The sequence below is a fragment of the Hippocampus zosterae genome, chromosome 7 (assembly GCF_025434085.1).
Source record: "Hippocampus zosterae strain Florida chromosome 7, ASM2543408v3, whole genome shotgun sequence".
NCBI lineage: Eukaryota > Metazoa > Chordata > Actinopteri > Syngnathiformes > Syngnathidae > Hippocampus > Hippocampus zosterae.
In genome coordinates this window covers 21,783,545-21,808,208 of record NC_067457.1, presented here as the reverse complement: position 1 = coordinate 21,808,208, position 24,664 = coordinate 21,783,545, and the positions used below count along the sequence as shown (strand labels likewise).

The following is a 24,664-nucleotide window of genomic DNA, read 5'->3' as shown; positions in this document are numbered from 1 at the left end:
TTCTTTATGTGAAAAAGAAAGTCTTCATTCACAGCCAGGGCCACATTGACACAAATTGAAAAACCTCAAAGTTAGCTGTCAACGCTAAATTCGACTCAGTTTCAATTGGTGTGTTGATTCTGTCAATCTACTCAATACTCTTCTCCCATTGGTCAAACGACACGGAGTCCCGCCTTATAATACCTGTCGATTTTTAACAGGCCGCGGAGGCTTCCGGTAACCCCGCCCATCGCATCTCTTCTTCCTCTTTCGACCGGTGCTCGAGTGTGGAGAGTCCTGTGGATTCACTATTGCGGTTTCGGTGCGTCGCAGGCGTGTGCATCACGCAATGTAACGGCCACCAGTCCCAATCTCATTTTAAAAATATTGATAAATTACTAGGTAGGCGGCGGCCAGGGAGGAAAACAAAGGAACGTTGAACAGCGCGGAGCGGAGGGAGATTCGGTAGTTTTGGCTGGAGGGGACTCTAGCAAACCGACCGACACCACGCGCAGAAATGGCGGAGCACCACGCAGTCAGCGACGGCAAGCACAAAGCGTCCGCTAATGCCGGCAGTTCGGTACACGGGAATAGCCGTGCCGGCGCCGCGGGTGCAGCGGGCGGCAGAGGAGGCCTGTCGGGCGGACTGACACAGCCGGCGGGGTGGCAGTCGTTACTCTCGTTTAGCATTCTCTTTCTGGCCTGCCTCGCAGGATTCAGCTCCAGACTTTTCGCCGTGATTCGGTTTGAGAGCATCATCCACGAGTTCGACCCGTGGTAAGTCCAAGCTAGTCAACACGTTGTATTGTTTTTGTCATTATTAGTTAAAAACGCGCACGCAATTCCTTGTTACATTAATGTCCTGTTTGAATGGTTGAGCGTGATGAATCGTTATTATGCCCAAAGGAAGCATTTCCTTCAGATCTTCGGGGGTGGGGAGGCGTACGATACTCATGTCAAGGTCTGGCCGTTTGGTTTGTCCAAGGAGCGTTGACATTTAAACATGACGCTTGGAGTTTTATACAGCTAGCCGGGCTAGTTTGACTACTTGTCTCGTGCTGAATTGGCAGTCTTCTACACTCGTTGCGTCCCACCAGAACTGCATTTTACGCAAATGGGAGTTATAGATCACCTTGAGAAATGAACAAGGGTTTGTTTTCTTCCTTTCGAGAGTTTCAGTGAAATCGAAAAGCTTATGACGTTGCACAATGTGGCGAGAATTCGCGACAGTCGCGATTGATAATTGCTGTTGTGCCGCAGGGATGCACTCTTATCGTAGAATTTAATTTTTTAATAATTATACCGCGGAATGATAAACTCATCTGGGGATACAGCGGTTTCGTTGACATTTTCGCGGGTGCTCGTCACCATTGCGGACGGTTTGTAACCCGGAAGCAGATGGCCTATTGTGTGACCTGTCATCACAAAGCAGTACTGTATCAGTCCACTTTGGTCACGTGGGTCGTGCGTAGAACAGACTTCCTCTATGCGGTCGCAAATTTAAAAATCATTTCAATTTAAAATCGACATCGCAGAAAATGCAAAAATATACGATTACTGGTTTTGGTCTGTAACATGCCAGAAAATAGGTTCGTCGTATTGTACTTCCTTGTGTGTTTGACGGGTGAGTTGTGACTTTTGAAATGTAGGCAACATTTTAACTATTCTGTCCAAAAATAATTGCCAGGGGGATAATTTATATGAAAGCGTACTATAGGCGACATTACTTTACACTTAATATTATAAATATATATTTGTAATACGTTTACTGTAACCATGTTGTTCTGAGCATCTACGTTGGTGTACTTGTGTCAGCACTACTCGTCAGCAAGTTCCGGTTCTGCTATTTTCATCTGGTCACTGGTGTATGGTACCCTTTTGAAAGCTTAACAGTGGCCGGCCAAGTATGTTGTTAAGAGTCTGACTGTTTTTACTTAGAGCTTGGAATTGGCTCCAAGCATTGACCTTATCATTGTTGTGGAGTGTTAAATACTGGTCAGAGGCTCCTTTCTCTCATTAGCGGCTTCCCACATAGCACCTGGGTGGTTACCCGAGTATTGGATTGGATTGGATTTTTTTTTTTTTTTTTTTTTTGCGATACTTCATTGTGAGAGTTGGAACTTTTTTGCCTCATTATAAATCTGTCAATAAAATCAACAGGAGCTTTTACATATTTTTTGTCACTGTAGGATTGTTTGAAAGTCCTGCAAATAGTATACCAGCGAGCGATAGTCATTAAAAAACATTTGCACATGTGAACAAATTCCGGGGGGGGGATAATATTTTTGCAGCATTAACTCATTAGTCTCTGTCATCATTAATTGTTAGATGCCCCCCACTCAAAATATTCTCGTGGAAGTGCGCATGACAAATATTTACCAATGTTCATTTGAGATAGTCACAAAAACACACACATTGATTGGATTTGCTGGCAGGCTCCGAGCAGCCAACAAGGAGTCAGACTAATGTATGTTCTCTGGGCTCCAAAAACAATGAAATTGCAAGTGTAATGGTGAAAAATAGCCTGTTCAGATCTTTGTCAGGTCAATCAAAAGTAAGTGGATTGAAAATCTACTCGCTGTTCATTCAGCTTTAGTTATGCTCCTCATATCACAGAGAAGCCCACCCGCACATTTTTAACATGGTGTGATACCTCTGGCATTTTTTAGAGGGTGTATGTAGTAGCACAGAACGGCTGTTTTATTGATTGATGTGGAAAAAGTGAAGTGTTGCGACTGGATTGGGCTCCTATTTCTGTCACGCGCTGAATTCTTCATCTACAGTCTGTCTAGCTCGTTTTGTGGCCGACTCGTATCAAAAGGGATCAATGTCATTTGCCCCGCGACACTTAGTACACCGTCATGACATGTTTTAAATTTCAATCCAAAGAATTCCACTCAAGCAGATCACAATGATTTTCAAATAATGTTCAACTTGTATTTAATTGGATATGTGACAAAGACATGATATTTCAGGTTCCACCTGAGAAACGTTTTTCGCAACTAATCATTGGATAAGAATTGTAGGTATCGAACACGTTTGGAGATTCCTGAATTTCGTCTCCTCCTTGCCACAGCGCCGCGAATGAAGGGCTTGAATCGGGGCAAACTGACAGGTGTCAGCATGTACCTAGCTCCTTGGGAGACCACCGCTACATTTCACATGTTTGTTTTTGTTTTTAATGTACCCATAACATTTTATCAACACAATGAGCAATTATTGTGAACAAAGGCCATTCTTTCTTCTGACTGTTCTGGTCCACCCAGCAATTCGGTTCCTGATGAAATTCAATAAATTGCGTTGAAGCTGGCGAAACTTGATTTTGGATGCGACTGAACCACAACGGTAACCTATTTACTTTGGAAAACAATGACCTCCCCCCCCCCTTTTAACATGTTACGGGCCAAATCAATAACTGAATTATAATTCATTATATTCCATTGAGTCTGGGCATCAATGATTTTTAGGCCTTCATTTTAACATCCAGAAGGTTGTGAATGAATGTGGTTTAGCTTTTTTTCAATGTCATGTCAATGTAACGCATGTTACGTTTTAAGATGGATGGAGAATTTATATTAAATTGAACCGCTGTGCTCCGCTAGGACCTTTCAAAAAAAAAATCTCCACTGTAAGCTCTCTGTCACAGCGAAAGGAAGTTCTCTGGGCGTTGAGATTAATTTGGGTTTCCTCAGCCTGATGAAGAGCGGATCATACACTTTGTAGTGTCATCCGTTTAGCCATGAGCGATCCTTCATTCGTGCCACCAAAGCCCTTAAATGTGGAAGTCCCCCCCCCCTCCCCAATAAGTGGGATGATATAATTGGAAGGGTATCCGATGCTCGATGAAGGACAAGAATTTTGCCCCCCACTAAACAAATTGGCGTCCTTTTCCCTCCTCTAAATTATGCATGCTGAGTCACGGTTATAATAGTGTAACTTTGTGTTTTTACAAAGACGAGGGAAAAGCCCCTTTGGACTTATCTGTATTCTGCTTGGTTGCTCATTAAATTACGTGGAAAACGGCTGCTACATCAAACGATTTCCGCTTGGGGGTTTCATGCAATGGGCCCACATTTCTTGTCTGAGTTCCAACAACAAAAAATACAGAGCATGCTTTTAATTTACTGTAATATGGTTTAATTCGTTTTTAATATGAGATACTCTTTACACACCAAAACCAATTCAGTTGACCAAATTGTTCTGGTTCAGTTGGGTTGTCTTTTTCAGTTGACAGACAGTAGCAAAATGGCCGCCGCGGCAGATGGCTAAAAATGGGCGGCTTTTGTGACTTCAACTCTTCTTCCCAAATGCAATATTAATCAGAATGTTGCGTTTAGACTAGTGCAGGTGCATAGAACGTACTGGAAAGAACATTTTCAGTTTGATTTTTTCCCCTTGAAGCCATCACATACTTTGCAGCTGCATACACTGAGCTAAGCTAACTTGCTTATGTATGTACAAAAGTTAACTTTTAAAACTGGTGTTTTGTGATATAGTAGTGCTAGCTAAACTTGTCTCACCAGTGTGTCAATTACCGCAAAAAAAAAAGCAGTATTGACACTGTGATGTAATCTGCCCTCTAAACTCTTTACCTGTGCAGGCTGTCAACAAGGACAACCACAAGCCACCAAGTTCTCCGTTTGTCCTCTCACAAAAGCACCATAAAAAGAAAGACTTAAAACATTTCAATATATTTCTACTGTATAATTTATTTGTGTACAACTGTTGAAAAAATGGTTGAGCCCTTAAAGGTAAAAGCAGCAAACGTCTGCCATTTTGATTTTGGACGATTATTTGACGGGCACAAAACGGAACAAATTTTCATTCATATTGACCCGAATTAGAGAAATATAAATGTTGAACTCCCGCATCACTGTGTAAGAGCGTTGCCCTCCTGTCTTATTCTAGTTGCGTAGATGAAGCGCCAGCGGCAGTGTGTCTTCAGGACATAATGATCATGGAAATAGTCACCGTGGTCCAGTTAATTATTGGTCTCTGCTGGCTGCTCTACCTCTTGATGCAGCTACTGCGGCTTTGGACCAACGTGACTTTATGTGATTTAGCAGAGCGTCTTAATGATTCAGTTCGCAGAGAGGGCGCAAAGGTTTCAGTGTCTTGACTGTGCTCGCGCTGATGTTCAGTCCATCGGGGCGGCGGTATATTTCACGTGGTCCCTTCATGACTTTGCAGTATGTAGCAAAGCTATCATGATCAGTTTAGTTTTTTTTCTATCATCTGCCAGTACTGTTCTAAAAAACGTCAATATAGTATACGATGACGATGAGGTCATCATGACACATGGTAATAAAAATTATTGTCGTCAATAGGCGTCACTGTCACTGCTGAATGGGTAAATGGAGCAGCTTCTGTTTGTTCTTTTGTGTTTGCAAGACCGTTTAGTGTCAGTCATTAATTAAATTCTGGGTGATTTAATGCCGTTGTCTGCTGCCTAGTTCGCCCCAGTGCCTTATCCTATTTTCGCTTGATGGTAACAATAGATTTTTTTTTTTGGGTGGGAGGGATCATATCTCCCAATTAGTTATATTTGCACTTGTCTAGATGAGGAATGTGAAATTAGGGGCATCATCAGAGTTAAACGTGTCCTCAGGGGGCTGTTTATAACTCTGAAATGCTGTAAATCGTCAAACAGGTATGTGGATATACCGGTCTTGTTTTTTAGACGTACATACACCTTTTTCCGAGGCCGCATGAGCCTTTTGCGTGAATTTTGTGAGCGGCTTCTGGTATGAACCACATTTTATTTTCTTAATTTTTTTGCAAAGTAATAAGTTGCGTCAATATACTTTCTATGACAGTTACAGATTTAAAATGGGAACGCTAATTGTATGCATCTTAAAAGAGAAAACATTCCAATCCTCCTCCTCATGTAGCCGAGCAGGAGGATGACATAAGGTGGCTCGCAACACTGTCCAGTCGCATGGTCAGCACCACTCCGAATGCTGTTGCAGTACCTGCGCAGTCATAAAGTTGTTTGCGTTTTGTTGTCAGAGGTTAGGATTCTTATCTCATTTAAATCAGACATTGGACCCAGGCAAATCCTTCATCTTGGATCAAGCCCACTACTTCAAGGTGTCTAACGGCAGCAACAATATTGATGCAGATGAGAAAAATTCAATTGTTGAGCCGCTTGTCTGTGCAGAAATTCTTATTACTAACGAGCACCAGTCCGAAAGCACGCCGCGTAAGTTCTACTCGGTGCTTAAAGTCTAAGACGCCCCCACGAAGCTCATCTCACCTTGACAACAATATCTTGGGGAAAATAGTAATTACAAATGGTCCCAAAAAAAATCCTATTTGCATTTAGAACCGAAAGTCTACCTCCCTAAGAGGAAATGATCATGACAGTTAAGCTTGCTATGGTTGTGCCGTGCATCGACATCGCCACAGAAAAGGAGTCGTCAATGAAATGGAATCACGTTTCCTTGGAGTCCCGAGTGTGTACTTGACATTACTTGCACAAAATTTAAGATGGATTCCTTTTCCCAAAGTTTTTTTTGGGGTGTCAGGGGTCTGACAGCGGACAGCAATTTGGCAAGCGGCGACAAAGCTGAAACTGACTTAAACCGTACTTTTGTGTCTCCGTTAGGTTCAACTACAGATCGACGCATCATCTGGCAACCAATGGTTTCTATGAGTTTCTCAACTGGTTTGACGAAAGAGCCTGGTACCCGTTGGGAAGGATTGTCGGCGGCACAGTAAGTCCCTCCACGCCAAAAACGCATTTCTCACTTTGGCCGGATTGCGTCTTGATTCCGTGTTGGCGTGTTGATGCCGAACACATTTTAGCAAGAAAAATAATGAAACCTCGATTACAAATAGGTGACTTATTTCGATAACGGGAGCTCCTAGCAGCGTACCGAGAGCAACTTTGGCATCCATAGACTACGCTTTGTGATGGATGGATGCATTTTTTTTAAAAACATATGAATAACATGCTCCTCAGCCTTGCAATAAATTCAGAGATGAGCTAATTGTGCTTCGGGCTGGTCAAATTGCTGCACAGCAAAGCTAATTGGTGGGTGATCTTTGCTATTTGTCTGATATCTCCCATTATTCTCCAAAACACAAGCGATCCTTCGGCTTTGAACTTGGCCTGTTCTCCTTTCCCATATATTAACTCATTCACTCCCAAAGACGTTCTCAAACGTCTTTTCAGACTTGGGCTAGAATTGGCTGGTACTGAATTCGTTTTTTTTTTTTTAAATGCCACGCTGGTTTTCATTTTGCGTCTCGGTGAATTCGGAGCTCACTACAAAAAAAAATATATATACATATTTCTCCGCACAGTTGCCACAGCAAAGTGATTTGATTTGCTTCAAGCGGCGTGCGTTTTGACCCGTCGCATTGCACCGCTTTCAAACCCGCATTCCGCCATGTGACTTCCGACAGAGGCTGTGAAGTGATCCACGGCGAGCCGAATGTGCAGGTTGTGTTACCTGCGTTTGATTTTTACTTGACACGTCTCTCCTTGCGCTACGACCACCTAAAACCGCACGGTCGATTCCGACACCATTTAGACCTTTTTACTTTTACCTTCAACCCATTACTTTAGCTCGAGTACAATAATTACGTTTCTTATCTTTTTCTAACCGGGGCGCATCTTCGTTAATTGGCATTCCGACAGCGCCGGCGCTGCACTTTTCACATCCTGACAATGCTGCCACCCCCTGCCATAGTCACAGCCTTTTTTTTTCTTTTTTCGGGGGGAATTGGGGGAGGTCTGTTCTCATGAATTGTTTATGATAACATTAAGCCTGCTAGCACTCAGGTGGTTATGCCATTTAGCAAATAGATGGAGCCTTTATCTCCTACCGTGACAGTCGACTTTTTTTTCTTTCCGGGACCAATCCATCCTATTTCCATTTCACTCGCACCCATCATGCATTCCGCCGAGGAGACCTGCCAGATATGCGTTCCCCGGAAACTGCAGATAAGAAAGAAGTGACTATTGAATGCGGCCGTCCAAAAAGAGAACAATAGGAGCGATACGCCAAACCATGGCAAAGCTTTTGTGCAGTACGTTTCTTTTTTTTGTTTGTTTGTTTTTTAAAACAGAAAATCGCTCAATGAATGCTTACTGAGACACATTGATAAATGTTACCCCCCTTCATTAAATCGGCATTTAAAACTCTGCGCCCGCCTCCGCAGGTCTATCCCGGTTTAATGGTGACTGCGGGACTCATCCACTACGTGCTCAACTTGCTTCACATTACGGTCCACATCCGCGACGTGTGCGTCTTTCTGGCGCCGGTGTTCAGCGGTCTCACGGCGATCTCCACCTTCCTGCTGACGCGGGAGCTGTGGAACCAGGGCGCCGGGCTGCTGGCGGCCTGCTTCATCGCCATTGTCCCCGGCTACATCTCCCGCTCGGTGGCCGGCTCCTTTGACAATGAGGGCATTGCCATCTTTGCCCTGCAGTTCACCTACTACCTCTGGGTATGTGTGCTTCATTATTATTATTTTTTTTTAATTGGTTCATTAAAATGTGAGGAGGCAGAGAGAAAGTATTATACAGCAATGTCCCCTTTTGGGGACAGCGGTCACTACAGTGGACAGCTTATGTTATCGGGTTACAGGGTGCATGAAAGGGTTAAAACAAGAATGAGAGAAGAAACCACTCGAGGCCAGATGAATAAAAATGAGCATTCAATCCAGCTGTACCCAGTTGGCGAGTGGGCTCACGTGCACATTGCCTTGGTTTGACTTCATGAATGTGCCCTTACATCAACCCCAATTTTTTATTATTATTTTTTTCATCCATCAATCTCCTTTCTATCCCTTTATTGTCACTCGGGGGGGGGGTTGCGTATCCTGTCTGACTCGGAGCAAAATGAACTAGTCGGCAGGCGGTTGCAATTGTTTCATCATCTATTTTTTTTTTAAATTCAATTGCAATATGCAGTTTTTTGGGGGCAGGGGGGCTGTTGATTTTGTTTGTGTCCCATCAACCTGTTGATTTAAAAAAATAAATAAATAAAATTCCCGAAGAGAATCTTCTCAGTCGTTTGTTCAGTTTCTGCAAACGTAGGCAAAAAAAGTGGGCCCCTCATTTTAATGTTGTATGGCCTGGCGGCCTTGGTTAACGGCACACCCTCACAATAACACAACCTTTTGGAAGAGCGGAGAACTACTTTCGTGACGCGGCTCCTGTTACGTATACGTCTGGTTTTACATCACCACCTGATGTTTCTCGTGCTGTTAAGCATCTTGGACATTTTTTGCTCGTTGGCTTCTCTCCGTTTGGGATCTTGAGCGCGAGGCTTCCGGCGATGTGGCTAACGCCTCTTCTGATCTATTCATCTTTCCCCAGGTGAAATCTGTGAAGACGGGCTCTGTGTTTTGGACAATTGGCTGTTGCCTCTGCTATTTTTATATGGTAAGTAGCGTTCCGCACAAATATCGCGTTGCAGACGTTTTGACCCTATGGCTACATGGAGAATTTTATTTTTTAATCCCATGACTACTGCTGCTGTTTGTGCAACCAAAACCGGTCACAAACTGTGCCTTGGGTTTAATCTTTGCAGAGTGTCTCTTGAACTTTTAGAAAAAGTTGTTTTTAAGCTCAATGAACTCGAGGCAGGTCAGAATGACAGTCGGAGGGATTTTTCCTTTTCAGTCTCACGCAGTTGGCCGATGCTTGCTGATGAAAATATTCATAAAGAAAAAAAAATCCTGCTCACCCCGCCAAACGTCCGGCAAGAGAAGCGATAAAGGGATTATCCCAGGGCCCTTTTCCCTTTTGTGACAAATTGTGTGCATATTTCTGAAAGAGGGCCTGTCCGCCTTTTAGAAGGGGGCGTGGTGTGGGCACTTCCTGGTAATATCTCTGGCTTTTTCCAGCTCGCAGAAAGCAAGGCGTCCAACGAAAAAAAAAACACAACTGTCCGGCTTCATCGACCCCACCGCATCACGGCGTCCAAAAGGGGCCGCTTTGATAGATCGGACCGATCTCAAGACGAGTATGACAGAATCAATTGAAAGGAGAAATTTGAGTGTGTGGCAAGACATGTAGCATAAGAATGATTTCTTTTTGGAAATGAGACACACAAATTCCTCTTTCCATTTAGTTTTTGTTTTTTTTGTGTGTGGGATTTGCTCATCTCCATCATGCGCACTCTGAATTGTTAATAAATGTATACTTTATCCGCAGCCCTCCCACTGTTGTTGATACAGTTGCCCTAGCAACAACAAAAATCATGAAGCAAAAGCACAGCATCAACTCTTTGAGATGCTTTTTTTTTTTTTAAGTTGCAATCCCGCCACCCTATGTTGACGTGTGGCCATGGTTTGCACTTAATACGTGGCGTAACTGAATGTGACATGCGCAAAGATGGAACGAGATCCCCGGTCTTGATATCAGCCTCTTCGGAGGAAAGGCGTTAAGAAGGACGAGATAAGGAAAGGGATGATTAAAGCAGCAGGCTTCCCCCGATGGACCGGAGCGACCATAACCATGCTAGTGGCTGTGCAAAAATTCAGCTTTTCACAGTTGCTGACCTGCGAGGGTGGAGGAGAAGCTTGATGCGCAACAGCCTGTTCATTATTCAAGTCATGTGTTTTCATGATCCCTCTGTCTAAAGCAGGGGTGCCCCACCATTTATGACACTTTAATCTCCCCCGAGCGACTGTGACCGCATGTGCACGCACGCGTAAGCACACACACCCACCCAGCTGTAACGGCCCCGAACCTGGAAAAAAAAAAAAAAAATCAAGTTGATTTGTAGAAAAAGGAAATCACGGCCTCCCTTGGTGAGAGACCTGACGCGGAGGCACGGGGGGCGCACTTTTGCAGATTGCTAACGGCACGAAAATCACGGTCATAGCTCACATGTACCGTTTTAAAATGATTCTCCTGACGCTCCAGATTCCCGTTTTTTGGCCAGTGCCCTCGGTGAATTATTGATAAAACAAACTTAGAATGAGAATACTTCTGGAAAAAAAAGAGTGACATTGCAACAGCTCTGATCGCAAGCTGCAATTGCAGACAGCTTCCGGCGACGGAGGTCACGCGCCCCCTTAGTTTAAAGGTATGATTTAATTTTTTAAATGACCTTTTTTTTGGGGGGGGGTGAAACTGATAGGATGCTTAGGGTGAAGTGTACAGTAACACAAAAATATATCATCTTACCATGCACATTTTCTTTATTTTTTGCCTGACACGTTGGCTGTCTCCTCTTGAGCACGGCCCCGTCAGCAGATAAGCCGAGTGTGAACTTCAGAGCGCGATTTGAGCATAAAAGACTTTGCCCCAGCCGCTGTGCGATTCTTGCCCTCGAGCTGATCCCCTTGCCACGTTGGGCTTTTCCAACCACATTTCTTACAGCATTGTGTGTTGGGAATTGGCCCTCGGGCGGGACTCTGCGAATACCCAGAGATTGGATCTAATCACCATTTAAAGGGCTGATTCGATTTGTGCGTGTCGCGGAACGCTTGAGATGCTGCCCCGCGATGTGATGTCACTGTGTGAGCTTGTCACGCTACTCAGAGCCGCAGGCTGACTCCGCTCAAGATCAATTTTTATGTTTTCTCGTGGAGGTGGTTTGGCGTGTCATTAGTTTGACTTGGATATGGAGTGTGTGCTAGTCTAGTGAGAGGTGCTACTTTGTGTATACTGTATTGCCATCGAGACATTATCATGTCAGCTAGCCAATAATTTAATTGGCTCAAATTTGCTAATCGACACCAAGGCCCTGACAGGAGATAAAACTGTAACACTTGATTTGTAGAAATAACGCACACCATGGCGACTGACCAAAAGTTTCTATTTGTGACAAAATAGAAAACTGACCGTATTTGAGCACACAGAGGGGGGCGTACTTGTCACTCGCAAAGGTAACGTGACTCAAAGGCTCATCGACTGAGAGCAAGAAGCTCGAATTCTTGCTTTGTACGCTTTTGTCAGTTGTGTTCAATGAATCATGCAGATGGTGTCTGAAATAGTTTTTTTTTCACGCACTAATAAGGTGCCCCCTCAATGTAATGCCCATTTTCAAACTTTTCATACATCTGGCGCACCGCATTATACGGCGCAAAGACTAATGGCAGCAGTTGCATTACGCATCCACTAGATGGAGCTACTCTAAAGGAACACAATACAGCTTGATTTATATCGAGCGTTGACGACCGGTGCAGCTGTAAGGTGCTTCCCGCGGACATTTTATTTCTTCCCAGCCTTTTTTGCCGTACCAACACGCGTTCAAAGGAAATGAAAGCAGACGCATGTGGATTTGTGTCTTCCAGGTCTCGGCATGGGGAGGCTACGTGTTCATCATCAACCTGATTCCCCTCCACGTCTTTGTGCTGCTGCTGATGCAACGTTACAGCCGCCGAGTCTACATCGGTATGGCGCACGCGTTGACCCTATGAAGGCGTTGCCGGGCAGGGAGGGGCGACTCGATGGTTACACTTGGATTGACATGTGAATTTAAAATGAGGCGGCGAATCTCGTTCCACCAGATGCTCAAATTTCGAATTGACATTCATAAGCAGCTGGCCATGCTTTCTCAAAGAAATGCTACCACCTGCCCCCCTCGTGTCGCTGTCGTTTAGCTTTTTCGTTTTTTTTTTTTTAAACGTTCCAGTATTTGTGGTCATCAAACCTTCATTACTTGTCACCAGACAACACGAGAAGCTGTCCACTGTAGTGACCGCTGTCCCTCAAAGGGTTAAAGTGGACTTGAGTCTACATTTGTTGAAATCTGTGCCATTGATGTCCCTTGGAGACGATGATGAGCTTGTGGTTTGATCGCCCACCCCATGTGCTTATCTCTCTACAGCTTATAGCACCTTCTACATTGTTGGTCTTGTACTATCAATGCAGATTCCGTTTGTCGGCTTCCAGCCCATCAGGACCAGTGAGCATATGGCTGCCGCCGGTAAGTCGGATGGACTTTTTCATTTTTGGATGGGAAGTGCAGGTGCCAAATCCCCCCCCCCAAAACAAAAAGAAATAACCTAGCCAATCCGCATTACCGTAAGTCAACGTCTGTCTCGGCCAACGAGAAGCGTTGTACTCTCGACGATCGCGTAGCACGATAAAAAGGAAAATCAACGACAAAACATCCACGCTAGCCGAATACCAAATTTGTGCGTTAGCGACAATGTTTCGAGGCCTGTTCAGTTTTGTGCAAGATTCCCTGACCAAACAGCCTGCTTTGCTGGCGCATCAACGGATTGCAGACAGCAAAGAAGTACTCGCGAGTCGTACGTCTTTTTTTTTTTTTTTTTTTAAGCTTAAGCATTCCAATGATTTTAATTCTATAGGTGGATTGTTCAGACAAAGGCTGTGACAGAGTTCCACCCATCTAGGGGCATATTTGTATTTACTGCAAAGTGTTAATTATGTAAATATATACATATATTTTTGTAGAATACCTTGTGTGAGGAAAAAAAATTACTGGTCAACATGCCACCATCCTGCAACTGATACTTTTATCGGTGCAACATTTAAAGTGCAACATTTGCGCATGTCGGGAGGGGTGTGGGGGGAGGAGGGAGAGAGATCACAATTTGCAACCACCTCCCGTGTTCAAGGTACAGCACCAAAGCAATGATATTCTTTTCAAATTGAAGTGTTCTCGGTGACTTTTTACACTGCCAACATACATTTATGTGTACCGTAGCGTTCTAAATATCTGATTAATGGTCCTGATCTAATCTACTACCCTGCTCTCCCTTAATGGCCTCCTTACGTAGATTTAATGACACCGTTGATTTGAAAGCGTCGTAATGCTGCTGAATCAGCCCTATTTTATGATGTTTGGTTTGTGCATTAAAAAGGTTAATAGAAGGACCATGTTTCCTTTTTTTTAATGAAAGTTGATGCATGTTAATGGTGGCGATGGGGAATTTAAAGAATAAATGCACAGTCTTGAGTTAAGTCGCCAACAATGGGAATCTTGCATTCGCTGCCCGCAAACGGCAGCCGAAAAGTCTCTGAACAATTCAACCCCAAATCTATCTGCCAGTACGCTTTTTTTCCGGCTACCTCTTCCCACATCTATTTTGTTGCCGGTGTAGCAGCTGCTCAGAACATCTGGTGGTGGCATTTAGCAAGCACCACGGGAGACAGTAGGAGAGTGACTGAGCCGTAGATTTGTTGGGACGGTGCACCCCCCCCCAGCCCCCCCATCCCAAGGCACGCGGGAGGGTGGTGTAGAATTTTAGCACAGTGGCTGCTTTCCAAGAAACCTTCAGGGGCTTCGCTGCGAAAAGGGTCCGATCTGCGCTTGCACGGTGGAAGGTTGCCGCGGGTTGGTCGAAGAAGCTGCAAAGAATGCTGGAATGGAATTCGCCAGACGTCAAAACGGGACGATGAATGGCAGAATATAAAACTCAGTCGCAATTTAGTTTGACAAAGACATTTGAAAGTTGTCTGATTTCTTCCCCCCCTGCCCACCTTTCTCACAGGTGTGTTTGCACTACTCCAAGCATATGCCTTCCTGCAATATTTGAGAGACAGACTGACCAGACAAGAATTCCAGACGCTCTTCTTCCTCGGCGTTTCGCTCGCCGCCGGCGTGGTCTTCCTCACCGTGATATATCTCACGTACACAGGTATGCTTGTGAAGTCGGTTACTGTATGAACGAGGGCCGCATTTGATCTGTAGCTCTGTACAAATGTGCTCGTGTTTTTTTTGGGTGGGGGGGTTATTTTTGTTTTTTTGACGATGTTATTGTTGTCATCTTTTACCTAGCAGTCTGGGCAGATACTTTGAGCTGCCTGCATGCCATAAGAAATTCCGTTCCCAGTTTTATGGTTGTCATCACATTTTTTTATCTCACTTTGCATCGGCCCTTTTTGTGGTGGTGTGACAAAAGAATTGAGGAGAGGAAAAAAACAAAGTCTGGATGTCTTGCCGATTGCTCTCAAAATTTGTCCCAGTTTGTTTGTTTTTGCGCGGCGCGATTTACAATGCAAGGATGATGGGGATGATGCCGCAAAGGCTTGTGCAGGATTCCGCTCCCTTCAGCAAAATATCAAATGTGAAATGCGTTATATCGCACCGAGTTTTATTCTCGACGCCCACGCTCAGCTCACATTCAGTGTTTTGTATTATTAATATATTTACACACAAGCAGGCAGTTTTTAACATTGTCCTTCTGGTTCATATTTTCTTCTCTGATGTGCAGCTGCGCTCTGGTTTCGTGGTTAGCCGAGCCAACTTTTCGTGCTTCCTTGTGCCGTTTTTTTGACTTCATTTGAATGAAATGCGCAAGCATTTCAATGCCGTTTTAAAAAAATAAATCCTGCTGAGGAAGTGCTTTTTTTAGTGAGCGTAAACATTTCATGACATTTCATTCGATGTATGCGAATGAGAGTTGATTTGCCGTTTTGGGAGCACACCATTCAATATCAGCCCAAATCACCGGCCCCCAGTGGCAACAAGTGGCATAAATTTTCACCTTATGTCTGCTTATAATCAATTGCTGTAGTTGGACCACTTTTAGCCAAGGTGTGTGTTTTTATATCTACTGCTGGGTCGTGTGTGGCTTTTCAACACTCATCAGCACGAACCACAGAGTGCTTTTTTTTTTTGTAACTCTCCAAATTTTATTCTGTCCAGAAAAAAAGTGTCATTTTGAATAGTTGTATTATGAAGAGATGGAACCAAATGAGTCATAGTTTTCAAATGGGGAAAACGTTGCATTTTAAAATATGCAGCGGCGCTCGTTTGTATGGTCTTGCATGGGTGTTGGTTGTGCACACCTACGCCCCCCGCCCTTCCAGCAACATTTCCGAGCTGTAATGTATTCCAGATCAAAGCTCCCAATAGGTATGCACATCTGAAATGCCTTGTGCCTAATTTGCAGCTTAAACGCTTCTTATGTTTCTAAATAAGAGAATTGCATTCACGAAGTTGTCAAGACGACTACTGTCGTCACGTTCTTACAATCAGGAGACAGATGATCACACATGAACTTTCCTAATCTCCCACCCCCAATTTCTTCCCAGCATAAATATATAGCACAGTGGTTTGTTGGTTTAAAATAGGACACAAATGTTGCTTGCAAATGTTGGTTTGCATCACATGGATGCCTAAGAGACATAAATCAGCTGGACTCATTTTAAAATTGTACTTCCTGCTGTGTAACGTATGTGTCACGTGACAATACACTCCCAAGGATCAAAAATCGCAGCACACTCGATTCATTGAAAGCATTAGGTGGCTTTTCACTCAAGGTGCCGAATTCAGTAAGTGTGCCGAACCACGCTTTGTTGCTCAGAAAAAAAAGAATCTGTCATTTCACATTTGAGATTTGTCGACGTTTGGGCAGGTAAATACAGCGTTTCAGACATCCCGTGATGTACAAAAAAAAATAATAATAAAAAATTCATGACCGATCCCTGCGAGGTGTCTAAAAGTGGCAGGTGCTTGTTTTCTGCTATTGGAGAGCGTGCAGACTTTTGGAAATGGAATTTGGCCACACGGCATCATGCTCCCGATTGAGCCAGAGTACAAACTGCAAGCCGGTCTAAGTCATATTTTGCCAGAGGGACGGCAAGCCGCCAGCCAACTTGGCAGTCGGAATTCAAAGGCGATCATAATCTCTTGATGTCAGCCCTGCCGCTCGCTGATCCGCCCAGCGCGGACGCCGCCTCTTGCCTTGGGTCAACCGGGACGTTACAACGTGACCGGCCGCAACATTCTGACCACTTGCACAATAGTGTAGCACTATATATATTTTCACAATTACAACTTCAAAATTAGGATTTTTTTTTCCCTTTCCTCAGGATACATCGCTCCATGGAGCGGGCGTTTCTACTCGCTCTGGGACACTGGGTAAGTTCTGCAAATGTGTGCTGAACAACTGGGGAGTTGAACAACACTGCTCATGTTCCGTTAAAAAGGGGAGAAGGTGAGGTCACGTCAAAAGAGCAGGGATCTCAAACTCGCCCATGATATTTTGCGGCCCCCTAGTGGACATTAAGGTGTCATGTTATTGCGGCCTCGGGGTGTGGGGTCTTTGCCCTGGGACTTTTGGGTGTGTTTTTCTACCATGATGAAAGAGGCATGGCAACACGCATCCTGTCATCTCCAAATGGCAGACGTGTGTGTGACATTCGGCTCCCGCCCCTAGTTGCTGATTGACGCCGTGTCACATTTTTTTCCTTTAGAGGCTGATACAATTCCCCCCACCTGCCTCCCCCATTGTAATGACTAAAAACTTCTCAACTTGTATCGTAAAAGGTCGTAATGAATGAACAGAGAGCAAGAAACCCAAAAGAAGAGCCTAACTCAACATGTTGATATATCTTCATGTTACATGACAAAGATCTTTCCACTCTTATTATTCTGGAGAATTTACAACGCAATTTGTCAAATTTCTCACGTCTGTCCTTTCAAATTTGCCCTTAGCTACGCCAAGATCCACATCCCCATTATCGCATCGGTGTCGGAGCACCAGCCCACAACGTGGGTCTCCTTCTTCTTCGACCTTCACATCCTGGTGTGCACGTTCCCGGCGGGCCTCTGGTTCTGCATCAAGAACATAAATGATGAGCGAGTGTTTGGTAAGTTCGTTTGGGCTGACTTGAATTGAGGGTGGCGTGTTTGGCATATTTTACCACCTGATGGGATAGTCATGAAATAAATGAAGGGGACCAAAGTCCATGCCTTGAGGGACACCATATGTAAACTGGTGGTCCTACGTCCATCTAAGTAGCTGCCTTTTTTCCCCCCCCCCCTCGAACATGCTGTCTATGACAAGATAAATGACGTGATCAGCCTTTCAACAGAATTATGGAAACGGAAGGCTGAATTGACTGCAGCAAAAAAGTACTTGTGAAGCCAAATGCGCTGCTGCACAAAGTCAATGCTGACATTTTCATATTATTCAGGAGCGTCACAATGAAGTGCCTTCATTCAGATTAAATAAAAAATCTTGGAAGTTTTTTTTTTTTTGCTCATTATGAAATGAAGCGGGGCCTTGATTGTCTGACCCGGTGTTTGCATTCATTGACCAATACTGTATTATTCAGAGAGAAACTTCTGTTAATGACAAAAGAATCCACATCATACTGGGGGAAAAAAAACTCGTGAAAATATATAATATACAAGAAAATTATTCTTGTGAATAGGCAGCAGTCCGGCTGGCCTCTCAAAAAATGCACCCCAAAGGATACCAGGGGACTCGCCGTCGAAACATATTACAAGCTTTTGAGGTAAAAGAATCGAGATCAAGGCCACAGAACCTTTAGGCGATAGAAAAGTCCTTCAGCGGTCAGTTTCTCCGACAACTCACTCAGCCAATTATTTCTATTGATCGGCCCCTCACTTTTTGAACCCGGTTGGTGCTTTTCAAGGACAAAAAGCCACCGCCACGCTTTCAATTCAGGCTGCGTCATGTGCACAACGAGAAAAGACTGATTAGCTGAGCCTGTGGCTGGTGTTTTTTTTTTTTTTCCCCCTTCTTGCCGCCAGTGGCCCTGTACGCCATCAGCGCGGTGTACTTCGCCGGCGTGATGGTGCGTCTCATGCTGACGCTGACGCCGGTGGTGTGCATGCTGTCGGCCGTGGCTTTCTCCAGCGTCTTCGAACACTACATGGGAGATGACACCAAGCGGGAGAAACCCCCCGCCGAAGACAGCAGCGACGAGGACGACAAGAGGAATTCGGGCAATCTCTACGATAAGGTATGGGTTGGGAGCGTTGTCAAGTTGTGCTGGACTGATGGAGGGGTTTTTTTTTGGTGCATGACACCACCGCGAGCTGGATTTACCGTGCAGGTCCCACTGCTTGATAACAATTTCAGCCTCTTATTTTTTTTTTTTATGCCCCCATTTCCCTCTGATATGGCTGTTTTCGCGTCCCGTGAACGCTCGAAACGGCACGCTTGCCTGCCGACGCCCAATATTGCAACGCAAGCAACTCCAGGAAGGCTGGCAGACGTTCATCTTTCATCTCCGCATCCCACCAATATTTTTGGAGCCATTTCGGCTAACCTGTGATTCAGCCGTGATTCAACAGCGGCTCTTTGATACTCTTTCCACTCCTTCCCCAAGCGCGTGCGTGCGCGATGGATGACTGGTTCGATAGGCTTTATTCTTTGTTTACAATCCTCGGACCAAACGTGGAGTGCCAAGCTTACTACCACGTGTACATCGATATGTTTTCCAAAGTGAATATCCCATTTGCAGCATGCGGGCCAATGGAATTGGAATTGGAATGAAATCGCTTGTAGGTTGAGCTCCATTCCGGACAGTCCAAAGCCTGAATAGACAAACGGCGGCGTTCTTATTCTCGATCTTGAAACGTCTTTGATTCCCAGGCTGGCAAGGTACGCAAGCATGTGTCCGAGCAGGAGAAAGCGGAAGAAGGCCTGGGTCCAAACATCAAGTCCATCGTCACCATGCTGATGTTGATGCTCCTGATGATGTTTGCCGTCCACTGCACCTGGGTCACCAGCAACGCTTACTCCAGCCCCAGTGTGGTGCTGGCCTCTTACAACCACGACGGGTAGGAGCTACGCACACACGCACACACGCACACACGCACACACACACACACACACACACACACACACATTGACGCGCCCCTTGCCGTAATTTGACAATGGCGGTAGTTCTGACACGGGGGAGTGGAAGGCTCCCACAAAGAGCAGCAAGACATGCATATTTCATACAACATTTTGTTGAAATATTGATGCATGCGTGACAGCGCACGCTTTGATACGGCGACTTATTTTCGAGTTTCTAGGTCACGTAAATGCGCTTGTGTCATTGCCCATCTTCGGCGTGGCGCTCGCTTCAAACTTTCCAAACACACGCAGCGAGGTGTCGTGAAGTCGCTGTGCTCCTATAGTGCGTAACGGTGATTTTTTCATATATATATATATATTTCTGAATTGACATCGGGGCTCCTTATCATTAAGTCATTCACCCCCAAAGACGTTTTTAAACGTCTTTTCAGACTAGGTCTAGAATCGGCTGGTACTGAATGAGTTAAAGGGACGGCATAGCGTACTCGCTCAAATAGCAACCTCGGCTACGTGAGGAAATGCGCTCAAGTGGGCCCGGCGTTTCTTTGACGGCTTCCCTTTTTTTTGTCTTGTCAGCTCACGTAACATCCTGGACGACTTCAGGGAGGCCTACTACTGGCTGCGGCAGAACACGGACGAGCACGCGCGCGTCATGTCGTGGTGGGACTACGGGTATCAAATTGCGGGGATGGCCAACAGGACGACGCTCGTCGACAACAACACGTGGAACAACAGTCACATCGCGCTGGTGAGCTCTTTGGCCTCAAATTGAGCGTGTTCACATTCTCGCCGTGTTGCGCTCTCGTTTTTGATGCACGCACAGAAACAAATGATCTCTCCCGCCAGCCACGGATGATCATCAATCTCCGCAGTGATTCATTTATAAGATTTTTTTTTTTTTAATTAAAATTGCCAATCCTAACCACTCTCTCCCAAAAAGCACAATTAATGTTGTTTTCTTAAGCGTTTTAATTTAAGGACACTCCAGTTAATTGTTGCCGCGTGCTGTATGAGTGTGGCGGTGTTGATTTAAAAAAAATGTTTGAAAACGCCATCTGCTCTTTGACTGCCCCTTTGCCGCCTGCCGGCTCCCTCATCTGTTCTCCGCAAATAAAAATCGCGGCGCGCGAGAGGGCGTAATTGACTCCCGGCTAACCGCTCCGCTTGCGACCCCGTGCCCGCGATTCTGTCGCGTTTTATTTGAGCTTTCCTTCAACTTTTGACTGCGACAGCGAATGGTTATGGAGGCGCTTCCTCTCGCAAAGCACAGAGGCAAAACTTTACAAGCGTCATAAACATTTTTTTTTTAAAGTTTCGCCCGCAAGGATGCAGCCAACTGCCGAGATTAAAGCCTGCATGCGTCCAAGACTCTGGCAAGTGTTTGCGTCTAGTTAGCAACCACAGATGTTTTGTTTTGTTTTTTTCCTCCCCCTGAATGTGATGGTAAAACTTTGAGCGCAAAGCTGCATCGCAAATCTGTACTAACAGCCTCTGCCGGAAAATATAGACAAAGCACATGACTTCTTTGCTTAGCCGTACAGAGCTTTTACATGACGGTCACAAAGCGGGCAGGGTGCGACAAGTTGCCCTTTGAGTTATTTTTCTACACTGCGCTAGCGATAGACGAGGTGACGTTTCCAATGGCTTAAAAATATGTTTTGCCACACTTTAGGTGGGCAAGGCCATGTCTTCCAATGAAAGCGCGGCCTACAAAATCATGCGGTCCCTGGACGTGGACTACGTGCTGATTATTTTCGGCGGCGTCATCGGCTACTCGGGCGACGACATCAACAAGTTCCTGTGGATGGTGAGGATAGCGGAAGGGGAGCACCCAAAGGACATCAGGGTAAGTGGCAGCGGCTCGCCCGTCGACCAATTTTTATCGGCGGGCCTCCAAAACGGCGCGGCACATCGATGAGAGGAAGGAGGACGAGCAAATTAGCACAAACTGGCTTTTGTTGATAGCTGCGACAGTTAACGGAATCGTCGAGCGGGTTTCAATGCAGCCAATAATCGAGTGCAGCGACTCAAACCCCCGAACACCACAAAGACGTCAAGACGTACCAGCTGAGCAACAATAATCAGTTTAAATGGCCGTAATCTCTTTAAATGTACCCGGCAGCTACATCACCACTATGAGACACCCCCCCGGCCCTCACCCCATTCCAGCAAAGCGTCGACTGTTAGCTACTTAAGCTAGCTGAATACCAAGAGGAACCAATGACCACTCTGAGGCGCTAGATGGAGTATAAAAGATAGTTACACTTTGAAAGAGGAAGGAGCAACCATTTGAAAGCTGCTTTTATTGGTAAACTGTCATCGATGCTTTTTGGCGTCACTTTGACGTGAAAAGGAATGATTGGAAGTGGCAGAAAAGAAAAGGGGTTCTTTTTAGAAATGCAGCTTGAGGATTTATCGTCTTCGCTCGAGTATATATTGCGCCGCCTCCTTGGCGGAAAGGTTGCAGTCGTGTGCCGCCTGCGCCTTCAAATGGCTTCTCCCAGCTACTTAACCGTCTACACAGCTCTGTCTTAGCACGTGATCCTCTCACAAAGCGCCCAGTCTGGATGATTCCATTAAACACTCGCCTCCAATAAAACCCAAGTGCAGCTTCCAACCCCCAAGCCCCCTCCACTGTGTGTAAAATTCCATCTTCAAGTCGTGCCTCATCATTTTTGTACACCCATACTTTGTTTCTTCCTCGACGCCACGACACAAAGGAAGATGGCAATGCGTCGTCGTGTATTCGTCCTAATGGTCTTACTTTGAAATAAATTAAAACTGGAGACAAATGACGGGACGTTTTCAAATTGGAAATCAGATTAGGTCAAACTGCAATATAGTCGGGGATAACTGTACTTTATCCCCGGCTACACTCTTGTTTTTTTTTTTTAATTTTAATACAATATTTTGGTCCTTGGCCTCGAAAAATCCTGACAAACTTACAAGGAATAAATCACCCCCCCCCCCACCCCCTTTCTAATATCTTCCAGGAAAGTGACTACTTCACCCCTCAGGGAGAGTTCAGAGTGGACAAGGCCGGTTCACCCACTCTGCTTAACTGCCTCATGTACAAGATGTCCTACTATCGATTTGGCGAAATGCAGGTGAGCCGAGCGCCGAGTTGGGGAGCGCGCGAGCAAACGGACGGACCTCTTAGTTTTGCACCGCCACGACAACATACTCCCGTTATTTGTTGAGTTGCGCCTCTTGTGGGCAGGCCGGGTCTCGGTAGAATCCCTCGATATTTCCACCTGGTGCTCAGATCCACTTCAGGGGCTCTTTTAATGAGCCGCGTTTGTGTGTAAGGGGGGGGGGGGTCACAGAAGTCTCGTTATCTCGGCACTGTTGCTGTGTTGGTATGCTGCTTTGTTGGCGGTAACAAGCAGCCGCCGTGAGAGTTGACTGACTGGTTAAAAGGTATTCGGCTGGTGTCTCGGGAGTCCGCGTGCTGTGACAGGATTGTGGGTAGGAAAGATTTTTTTTCTCTGTTGCCTTGTTCTTTTGGTACTGGAGGGGAGTAGGAAAAGGCACCTGCGAATAGTGTCGACGAGCTTGGCGCAAAGTGCAACCAAAAACAAAAAAACACTTTGCAAAGGGACTTGAAAACCTCAGCCTGCCGAATCTTTTCTTGGTCTGTTTCCATCCTCGGAAAAAAACAAAATTCCGACAGCAAAAATGTCACCAAAATGGATGCAGATGTTGTGTGCCTTCCATCTAGTGGAAGAGTAAATGTTGTGCCTGTCCACTATACGTCACAGGCAAAGATAGATGATTGGTGTTTGTCATCAAGACTTTTCTCACCCAATTCCGTGAGAATAGATCACGCCCCAGGGCACACTGATTCTTATTTCCCGACCAAAATGGGATCTTGCCCAGCAACCTGCAGCCTTGCGCAGCTTTTGTCATTACAAAATGACATCAAAGCCGTTTCAAGTTCCCCTGAAGGTTTGCAAGCGTCCGTTTGTTGCTGCCTTTCTGCAAGACTCCTCTAAATGTTACTCTGCTTCCTGTCGAGATGGGTCGCTTAATAAGATTTTATTATAATTATTATTTTGCCCCAGGAAGCTGTGTTTCTTCTGACATTTTACTACCCCTATCCCCCTTCCCCAACCTCCCAGCTGGACTTTCGAACGCCGCCGGGCTTTGACCGGACGCGCAACGCCGAGATCGGGAACAAGGATATCAAATTCAAGCACCTGGAGGAGGCCTTCACCTCCGAGCACTGGCTGGTCAGGATCTACAAGGTCAAGAACCTTGGCAACAGGGAGCCGCTCGACCGCAAGCCTCGCAGCGTCGTGCCCAAACAAAAGTACACGTCCAAAAAGGTACGGTACAAAGCTCTCCAACGTGCATTTATGCATCCAAAGACCGTTCCTGTTGACACTGTGAGGCTCTCCGCTCATTTAACATATTCTTCTTCCGCGTTGTATTTGCTCATTTCAGACGGCCAAGAGGAAGCGAGGCTTCGTGAAGAACAAGCTGCTCCTGAAAAAAGGCAAGAAAGTCCAAAAAAAGTAACCGCGACGAACTCTCCTAGGAAAAAAATTAATAAAATAGAATGCGAAGAAACCTCTGACAAACAATGAAGAGCACCCGGGTGTGGATTTCTGTGGCACTTGGGCTCAAGTGTTTTTTTCATCAAGAGCACCCCCGTGCGGCCAGAAAGGTGAAGTGTCAAATTTTGATTCTCTCCAGAGAACTGTTGTCCATTTTATCTTGAGGGGTGGGGGGGTGGACATTTTGTCTTGCTTCTTTTCGCCACTTTTTTTTTTTTTTTTTTTTACTTTGTACTTGAATGTGCGGTGAGGCATTGGGCTGCTCTGTTGGTTTGTGTCAATTAAAACAGTTGTGGTACACGAACGATGTGATCCTCAGTGCACGTGGTGGGGTGGAGAAGCAGGTTTAGAACAGGGAAGCGGGGCAGGACTGGGGGTGGCGGGGGACAGGGGGTAAGAAAATTTCCCACTAAAGAGCCGTTGACGTGACCTTTTTCCATGGCACACGTGAACTCCGGAAGAAGCGAGGAAGTGCTCAGGCCTTGTTACTTCCACGTGTACACGCGAAAGGCATTTGGTATGGACGGACGTCACCCAGCGGTTTGAATTCACCTTCCTGATCATCGTGGCTTCCTTTTCAAATCATTTACAAACTAATTGGCCGCACATATAACTGTTGTGTA

The 24,664-nt window shown here is 45.4% G+C and overlaps 1 protein-coding gene across 1 annotated transcript; it reads left to right on the top strand.

The window, feature by feature from the left end:
• The first annotated feature begins 233 nt into the window (after positions 1-233).
• Positions 234-24,345, top strand: stt3b (STT3 oligosaccharyltransferase complex catalytic subunit B). The gene is made up of 16 exons (XM_052072545.1): positions 234-756; positions 6,587-6,695; positions 8,149-8,436; positions 9,311-9,376; positions 12,241-12,340; positions 12,777-12,875; positions 14,410-14,556; positions 16,736-16,784; positions 17,361-17,515; positions 18,426-18,637; positions 19,273-19,460; positions 20,059-20,230; positions 21,155-21,328; positions 22,476-22,589; positions 23,604-23,810; positions 23,929-24,345. The coding sequence occupies exons 1-16, from the start codon at positions 497-499 to the stop codon at positions 24,001-24,003; spliced, it is 2,415 nt and encodes an 804-aa protein (XP_051928505.1). The 5' UTR covers positions 234-496; the 3' UTR covers positions 24,004-24,345.
• The last annotated feature ends 319 nt before the right edge of the window (positions 24,346-24,664 follow it).